The sequence below is a fragment of the Jatropha curcas genome, chromosome 1 (assembly GCF_041381405.1).
Source record: "Jatropha curcas cultivar XTBG-Jc1 chromosome 1, XTBG_Jcur_1.0, whole genome shotgun sequence".
NCBI classification, from domain to species: Eukaryota; Viridiplantae; Streptophyta; class Magnoliopsida; order Malpighiales; family Euphorbiaceae; genus Jatropha; species Jatropha curcas.
Window position 1 is genome coordinate 13,064,150 of NC_143151.1, and position 9,127 is coordinate 13,073,276.

The following is a 9,127-nucleotide window of genomic DNA, read 5'->3' on the forward strand; positions in this document are numbered from 1 at the left end:
CTGAGGTTTATAAAATATATTAATTCATTCTCACTATTTGAATAAATTATTTCGTGGTGACTTTCACAGTTGATTTCTCGGGACTGGGCGGTGTGCGTTACATTAGAACTTCCATTGAAAAAGTATTCGTGAATTTTACATGAAATGACTGAAATACCTTTAATATATAGGACTCATTTCCATCTATATCCTTCCTCAATACGTCACTTTCTCCTCTCGCAGACCTGCAAATGGGTATTCTTCATATGAAAGAAGTAGACAAGGTCTACAAGTGTTGGTTGTAGCAACAGCCGTTAAGGTGTGGCCAAATCCAGGACAAGGACCATCTTCATCGGTGGGTCTCTGTTTAAAACCAAGTAATTTCTCTAAAGTGTTTGTAGGTGAATTTTGTACGTGGGGCGATAATATATCAAAGTTTTAAAGTTAGAATGCCCAAAAAAAAAACAAAGGTTGTTTTAGTGTGACCATTAACAACACGGAAAGTTTGAGGTATTTTTTTATTGGTTAACCCTTTTTTTTTTTTTTTTCACAACTCTGTGTGGTGGAATTTATGATGTGGATTGCGGCAGCGAAAGAAATTTTAAAGAAATAGCAGAAAAAGTTTTCTTGACAACTCATGTCGTGGAATTCATGATGTGGATTGCGGCCAACGAGCGAAACTTTGAAGAGATAGCAGGAAGAAAAGTAGGAAGCGTGTCCATCGCTGGGTCAATATTCTGCCCGTTCTTCAAGGGGCGAACTTCCAAATTCCAAACTCAACAATTCATTTGACCTGTTTGCTTTTCTTTGTCAGCTCTATCTCTCTCAATTCTTTTGTATATCCTTTCATTATTTCTTGCAGAACTTTATTACGAAATGAAAGGATCCAGAGAAGAGAAGAAGAGGTTAGTGGTGATAGGCGGGGGCATTGCAGGCTCTCTACTCGTCAGATCTCTTCAATTTGACGCTGATGTTACCCTCATTGATCCGTATGCATTCCTTGATCACGCCTTTTTACTTTTCTTGATTTTCCTTCTATCATTTGCTGTATCATGATGCTCTTTTGCTGCTTTATGTTGAAAATTTGAAAATCTTATGTTTTTTTTTTATGAATTAGAAGGATGCCATCTCTTCTATATTAATTTAAGCCTTTCCTTTTTAATATTTTTATCAAGCAGCATGCAAAGTTAGGAGCGGACTTGGGAAATTTGATATTTGTTTTCTGGGAAAATGCCTTTCGCGCAGTTAAATATTGTGTTTTAGCAAGCTTGTGTGCCGATTCCAATTTGATAGCAACAGACACTTATGATTGACAGAAGAAATGGGGTAGCCAAAAAAAGAGAAAAACAAAAACAGTTAAGAACCAATAAGACTAAGAGAGTATAATTCGAATCTACTGATTCAGCAAATTGCAAGAATGATTATAAAAGGTCTGCTGCTGCAGTTTGTCTATTGAAATTTCCCTATGTGCCAACAATTGTTTGCCCCTTCTTCCTGGCTATGTTCTTGTATTGAAGGGCATTAATATAGAGGTATAACAAATATAATTACAATGGGGTCAAGGTGTACGTATTCAATTTTTCAATTTTTATTTGTCTTATTGTTAAGGCTTCCTTCCTCCCCTTTTCCTGTTTACCGAGATGGTAATGCAATGGTGGCAGTTAAAAAAACAAACCTGAAAGAAACTTAGAGAAGTTTCTTCTTATTAAATGCTTACAGTAGTTGCACTTAGTAAACAAAATATTGAAAGCAGGAAGGAGTACTTTGAGATCACTTGGGCAACCTTGAGAGCAATGGTGGAGCCAACATCTGGGGAGAGATCAGTGATAAATCATAGAGATTACTTCACAAATGGCCGAATTGTTACATCTTGGGCAACAAACATCACTGACACAGATGTATTGACTGCAGATGGCCATGTAATTCCCTATGACTATCTTGTCATTGCCACTGGCCATGTGGATTCTGTCCCAAAAAGTAGGACTGAAAGACTAGCTGAATACCAAGCAGGTAAAGCTATTCTGGAAGTTATGTATCTTTATCTGATCCCTTAAATTTAATGCTGTACAGCAGTACATATAAAATTGTACTTATATGCTTAATCATTTACTTAATAGTTTAGTACATTAGTTGGCAAGTGTCTGAATTCCTTAAAGTCACTGTCTTGCTGCATAAGTCTAGTGGATTTTGGATTGGAGAAAACAGTACAAAAGGATATCATGGTCTTGTGACTGAGTTCAATGAAATGACAATTTGCATGAAAATTTAAAGCAAAATAGGGTCGATAATCTGCTTCCTGTTATGCTATTTATGCACAAATTAATTCTTTGTATTCACTGGCAGAAAATGAAAAGATCAGGTCTGCTCATTCCATTTTGATCATTGGAGGAGGTCCCACTGGCGTTGAACTTGCAGGAGAAATTGCTGTTGATTTCCCAGAAAAGAAGGTTACTCTGGTGCATAATGGATCAAGGTTGATGGAATTTATTGGAACAAAAGCTGCTGATAAAACACTAAAATGGTTACGATCAAAGAATGTTGATGTGAAGTTAGAGCAGCGGGTTGATTTAAATCATTTTTCAGAATCAGACAGCAGTACTAACAAAACATATCATACTTCATCTGGAGAAACTATCAAAGCAGATTGTCATTTCTTATGCACGGGAAAACCTTTGGCCTCAGCATGGCTCCAAGATACTATCCTGATGAATAACTTGCATTCTAATGGAAGCTTGGCAGTTGACGAGTACCTAAGAGTCAAGGGCCAAAAGAATATATATGCAATTGGAGATATTACTAATATTCCGGTAAGTTCTGGACTCAATCTTGTAAATTGTTTTAAAATTTGGATTGGTTTTGCTAGCATTCTTGTGTTTTCCATGAATCATGATCCTGCAGTTAGGAATTAATTAATTAAAAAAAAACAACGGTAACTACATTTAAATTTATTGAAAGGGAAAAATAACACAGTCCCCATTGCTTATAACAATAATTCTGTTTGAATTTGGTATGCAAATTAAGAAAAGTCTTTGGAATTGGATTGCAGTGCTTTTTGTTAATTTACCAATTTTGTCCTTTAGTTGGAAGTAGCCAAGTAGTCAATGTAAGCCATTTGAAGGGTATTATTAACAAAAAAAAATTTTGCTTGTTGATTTTTAATTAAAATAAAATGGCGGATACTTAATTTAGGACAACCCAAATTAGAAAAGTGGATTATTATTTTGTGTCGAAGGGGATATTAGATTAAATATACTTGTCAGTTATTTGAGCAAATTTGGTATGACATGCTATAGCTAATTAACCAAATCTAACTTCTCTAAAAGGTCTTGCTGAAAGCTGACTGGTAAATTTTGAAGATGATTTTTGGAATGAATATGACGTAATTTATGAGAACATCAATATAAATAAATCCTCCAATACTTTTGGTAGTACAAATACTCTTGTACTAGAGCAGCTGAAGCATAATATTAAATTAATATAAAATATCAATATCAGCTGAAGGATGGTTAAAACCCAGTTTCTGCTTTGGCGTAAATTGCAGTCATCTTGTGTCAGTCAGCCTGTCATGTAGTGTTGTTTTTACTGAAATGCCTTGTAACAGGAAATCAAACAAGGGTATTTGGCACAGAAACATGCTGAAGTGGTTGCAGGGAACTTGAAGCTATTGATGAATGGAGGAAAAGAAAGCAAAATGGTGGCTTACAAGCCAGCTTCTTCAGTAACAGCAATTGTTTCGCTGGGTAGAAGAGACGCTGTTGCTCAATTTCCATTCACTACTATAATCGGCATTATTCCTGGGATCATAAAATCTAGAGACTTGTTTGTAGGGAAAACAAGGAAGCAGAGAGGACTAGAATCTCATGTTGTATGAATTGAAAGAGATATGAATAAGCCAAAAAATAAGGGATGCTTTTGTTTAATTCCTTTGCCTGTGGAATTGAGGTTGAGTTTTGAGTCCTAAGATGTTGAAGTAGCGTACATTTATTGTGAATAATTATTATTATTAAATTATGTGTCATCTTGAAACGCCTTAATTTTTTAATTTTAAAAACTTTTTAAATTTAATCTATCTATAACTTACGTATTAAGAATTTTATTAGGAATGCTAAAAATACCCGAACTAAGTTTATATTAAGGATTTTAATATTATTGATTAAAAAGTTATGGCAATTTAATTTTAATTGGTTGTCTAAATTCTATCGGATAAATTAAAAAATATATTATACTCATTCCATCCCATTTTGTTTGTATGGTTTAACAAAACACGCATGTTAAGAATTTAGTCAACAAAAGTTATTTTTTATTTTTTACCCTTAACTCATTAAGATATTAAAAAAAGTCCTTAATTTAATGAATAATCATAAATGTTATTGTGAAAAAATAAATAATTATTTACATATCTAAATTTAAAAACATTGCAAACATTTTAGAACATCTAAAAAAGAAATAATAAGCAAAAAAAAGTTTGACGAAGGAGTATATTGTATAAGATATATATTAAATACGATAAGAATATAATATCATTAAGGATTTTAATTTTATTGGTCATACTAATTTCATATTTAAATCTAAATTCTATTGAATAAAATAATAAATTATATTATATACTAAATAAGGTATAAATTGTATCGGATAAAATAATAAATTATATTATATACTAAATAAGGCATATATTAAATATTGTAAGATTATAATATTTTTAAAGATTTTAATTTTATTGGTTGAAAAGATAAAAGTAATTTGATTTTGATTGGTTATATTAATTTCTATTAGATAAACTAAGAAATTGATAGTGTTATTTTTATAGTATTTTCAATATAATTTTTATTAGGATTTTTAGTAATTTTAATTACCTTAAATTAGTTTTTATTTAGTTTTGTTTATGTTTTTATTCAAAGCTTCCTTGAATCACAATTCACTTTATCTTAAGGAAATTTGTAGGGTTTTGGCACAAAAAAGAACAAAATAAAACAAAAAGGCTCTAGCACGCCCAAGCAGTGCACATCAGCACGCCCGTGCTGGAACCAAGGAGAACCAAGTGGATAGTCAGACTCTAGCACGCTCGAGCCGTGCTAGACAACACGCCCATGCCATAAAGTAGACATCAACCCAATAGCGTGCTTGCTGAAGCACGCCCGTGCTGCATTCACCCTGAACTTCTAGAGCCTAGCACGCCTTAGCGTGCTATTTGACACGCCCGTGCCATAAGACCTTATTCAAAGCGTGGCTCTGAGCACGGCTCGTGCTGATCCCTCCACAAAGCCAAGTTCAGCACGCCCAGACCGTGCTTCCCAGCACGCCCGTGCAAAAGACCAAGAGCTGATTTGAGTCAAAATTGCCAACCAATTCCCACCATTTTCATGAGCTCATCTTGGATACTTTATTCACATGCAAAGCAAGTTCTAATCTATGCACATGGGAAAGTCATGATTGAGAGAAATTTAAGGCCTAATGAGAACTTTATTACCTAATCAAGGTGGACTTTATTCCCTAAACCATGTGGATTTCTCTCCCAAGAAGTCTATATAAAGAGAGGAAGGGTTCATTGTAAATCATCCCATTCCATCCCATCTAATTCTAGATCTCACATATCTCTCATTCTCCTCTTGTACATAGTTTTAATTCTTCAAGAGTTCAAGTATTCAAGAGTTGTGCAAAGGTTCAAGGAAGCCATCCAGAGCCAATTGTTAACTAGTTCTTATTTCTAAACTCTTAATCTTGTTTATTTCTTTCATTATTCTGATTGATTATGGAATATTTATCAAGTATTATTGAGTTTTATTTAAGTACTACGTCTAACTAAACTCTCATGCTAGGGATTTGATGTAGCTTAACTTCTTTTCCAATTTATAATATTAGATTTGTTTTTCTTTGTTCAAGTTGTGATTTATTGATGAACTTCATGCTTCCAGGCAGAGTTTCTCCCCTAGATTGATCTATTTCATTAATCACTATCGGAAGAAGGATTTTTGATATGAAAAAGTTAATGAATCACATGAGAATAATAACTTGATGCGGAAGCTATATGGTTTGACTCATGGGGGCTTTTCATGAATTAACAACTTTAATTTATGAATTCATAAACAAACTACAAAACTTAATGATTTAATTCGTGTTTAATTATGCTATTGGAAGATAGGTAGTTAAACGGAGTTAAAATAGCTAATAATATATCGGGAGAGCTTGTTAGTGATTCTAGAGTTGTTTTCTCTACTTGAACAATTAAAATTGATTAATGAACTAATAAAATAAATTGGATAGAATTAATTGAAATCAAAATCCCTAGTAGTTTTTAATCCTTAATTTCTTTAATCAATAATTGTTTGCTGAATTTCTTATTTTCAATTATTGAATCTAAATTCTGCAAACAATTTCTATCAATTATCGTTTAAATAATAATAGGTTAAGCTAATTTTGGTACTTGGTATACAATCCTCATGGGAACAATATTCTACTCATCATATATTACTTGTAGCGATTTCGTATACTTGCGAAAGCACTGTCAAGTTTTTGGCTCCGTTGCCGGGGATTGGCGTTATCAATATCAATACGAATTATCCTATTATTAATTTAGACATTTGTTTTTGTTTATTTAATTTTTCTGGAAGATTATTTCAGGTTTTTATGCAAAGAAGATCAGGTAGAACTGAACCCCTGATCTTTGATCCAGAAATTGAAAAGACTTGCCGTAGGAGCAACGCTGCTAGAAGAGCACGTGAGAACAGACCAGAACAGCAAGTAAACATGGATGATGAAATTAATCCTCAAATTCAGAACAGACCTTCTGAGATTAATCCTCAGAACAGATCTCAACCTAATGTCTGCACCTTGCGAGAGTACACAACACCTTCCCTCAATGGAGCTACTTCAAGTATCACTAGACCTAGGGTGGAAGTTAACAATTTTGAAATTAAACCTGCAATTATTCAAATGCTTTCCACCTCAATTCAATATGGAGGTCTACCTAGTGAAGATCCAAATGCTCATATCACAAATTTCTTGGAGATTTGCGATACTTTCAAAGAAAATGGCGTTTCTGAGGATGCCATAAAATTAAGACTCTTCCCTTTCACTCTTAGGGACAAGGCACGATCCTGGTTACAATCATGTCCTGCTGGAAGTTTTACAACATGGGAAGAATTAGCTCAAAAATTTTTAGCAAAATTCTTTCCATCTTCAAAAACTACAAAATTGCCAAATGAGATAATGACCTTCGTCCACTATGATTAAGAAAGTTTGTACGAAGCTTGGGAAAGATTTAAGGACTTATTGAGAAAATGCCCACACCACAGTTTGCCTAAGTGGTTACTGTGACATCCTACTGAGTCGAGTCATTTCATAGAGGTGAGTTGAGTCGGGTTGAACCAAACCCGGTTGGGGTAGAATGGGATTAGAAGTGGATTTATTTGCATGAAGTAAAAAGATCAAAGTTTAGGACTTGCTTGTATCAAAATATAAAGCTTGGGTATTAAGTTGTAACCTGTTGACAATTGAGGTACCATTTAGTAAGTTTCACATAAAATTCCTTGATATTTTGATGGCCTACCCGTGATAATCATTTCACTTTCCCATTTTCATCTTTATCTTCATCTTCTTCATCTCCTTCCTTTCCCTTCCTTTCTCCATCCATTTTCATGGTAGTTAAGCATTAAGGCAACCTCAATTTTCTCCAAGTAAGTAGAATTTCTTGAAGCTCTATGTTATTCAACCTCTAATTGAGTTATATTGTAGATAATTTATAAGAATTCTTATGTATAGGAGAAGTGAGTTCAAAGATTGTAGAAAAAGGAAGCTAAAGAAGAGCTCAAGCTTTTTGGAGTGAAGGTTTGATATCTCTTGTCATTTACCATTTTCTTTGCATGAGAACTTGTGTGGTGTGTTGATAATGAGACAATATAGTGCTTAATGTTGAGTGAGAGGACTAGAAATGGTGAGAAAGTATGGGATGAACTGAATAAATGAAGTAGATATTGAGTTATGCTGAAACAGGTTTTGCTGGAAAAAGAACCAGTGACTTCACCTTGATTTTGACCCTATTTAATGATGGAATTAGGAAGTGTCATAGAAGAATTATTTGTTCCTCTATGTGTTATCTTTACATGGGTTTTTGAATCACCCAAATCGGAGTTATATATTGAGAGATATGACCAAAAGAGTACAGACTGTGCAGGCTGGAAAACACGTCGCGCGCTCGCGAATTTCATTGCGCGCTCGCGAATTGTGCCTGTAAACTCTCTGACTCTCATTTGGTGCTTTTCGCGCTCGCGAATTTCATTGCGCGCTCGCGAATTTGGCTGACCCTCTTGTGTGCTTCTCACGCTCGCGACTTTGCATGGCGCGCTCGCGACTTATGTTTTGATGCTCTTTTGGACTTCATTTTCTATGCAATTGTATTCCTTTGCTCAATTTGTATGCCTCCAATCATTGTAAAACAAAAAGACAACATTAGAACATGTATCAAAACAACATGCAAGCATGAAAATGATGTGAAACCAAGTAAACAATATGATTTATGAAGTTATGAACACATTAATATGCTTTTGTTTTATACTATTGACATACCAACATTATGCTCCATTGAGGTTAGGTAGAAACCATGTAGATAAGGCTATGTCGCGACATAGGATAGCAGATCTGCACCCCATACAGTTTGGTACTCCGGCTACAGGCCGTTGAGTGGATATGATTATATATGGGCCATAGCAGCCAAGTCATACAGTTTCATCCAGTTTCATACAGTTTTTCTTATCACTTCGGTTTCAGTATAACCTTATGGAGCCATACAGATATCTTGACATAACATTGCATGAATCATACAGTATAATAAACAGTAAGAAAGATCATCAAGGTAAAAGGAAAGTATCATGATATGTGTGCTTATATGTGCCATATGTGTTTACATGGTTCTTTCTACACATGTATGTGCTTAATTGTTTCTTTCTATGTTGAGATATCCACTGAGCTTTATTTGCTCAGCGAGTTACCTGTTTAACTCGCAGGTTTTGAGACTGGACCGTAGAGAGTCAGCTTACAACTGCTGCAGTTCATCTGTTGAAGACTCAGTCTTCAGGGTAGCTACTCATTTTGATGTGTATCTTTTGTCTATCCTTTTCATGGCATGTACAGGGCACACAGTTGGGCCCATTCC

At 34.4% G+C, this 9,127-nt stretch overlaps 1 protein-coding gene and 1 non-coding gene across 6 annotated transcripts; one reads left to right on the top strand and one right to left on the bottom strand.

The window, feature by feature from the left end:
• Nucleotides 1–220: 220 nt before the first annotated feature.
• Nucleotides 221–4,013, top strand: LOC105645354 (FAD/NAD(P)-binding oxidoreductase family protein). Of its 5 annotated transcripts, none has more exons than XM_089715956.1 (5): nucleotides 221–334; nucleotides 570–968; nucleotides 1,733–1,989; nucleotides 2,323–2,786; nucleotides 3,581–4,013. In XM_089715956.1, exons 2-5 carry the CDS (start codon nucleotides 856–858, stop codon nucleotides 3,848–3,850), a joined length of 1,104 nt encoding a protein of 367 aa, XP_089572082.1. In that variant the 5' UTR covers nucleotides 221–334; nucleotides 570–855; the 3' UTR covers nucleotides 3,851–4,013. The 5 variants fall into 5 exon arrangements, with proteins under 5 accessions (XP_089572082.1, XP_089572087.1, XP_089572080.1 ...); XM_089715961.1 differs by having other exon boundaries at nucleotides 228–334; nucleotides 842–968; XM_089715954.1 differs by having other exon boundaries at nucleotides 229–356.
• A 3,153-nt stretch (nucleotides 4,014–7,166) lies between these two features.
• On the bottom strand, nucleotides 7,167–7,274 carry LOC119369145 (small nucleolar RNA R71). Its single transcript, XR_005176830.1, has one exon. It is a non-coding gene; the product is annotated as a small nucleolar RNA R71 (small nucleolar RNA).
• Nucleotides 7,275–9,127: the final 1,853 nt, after the last annotated feature.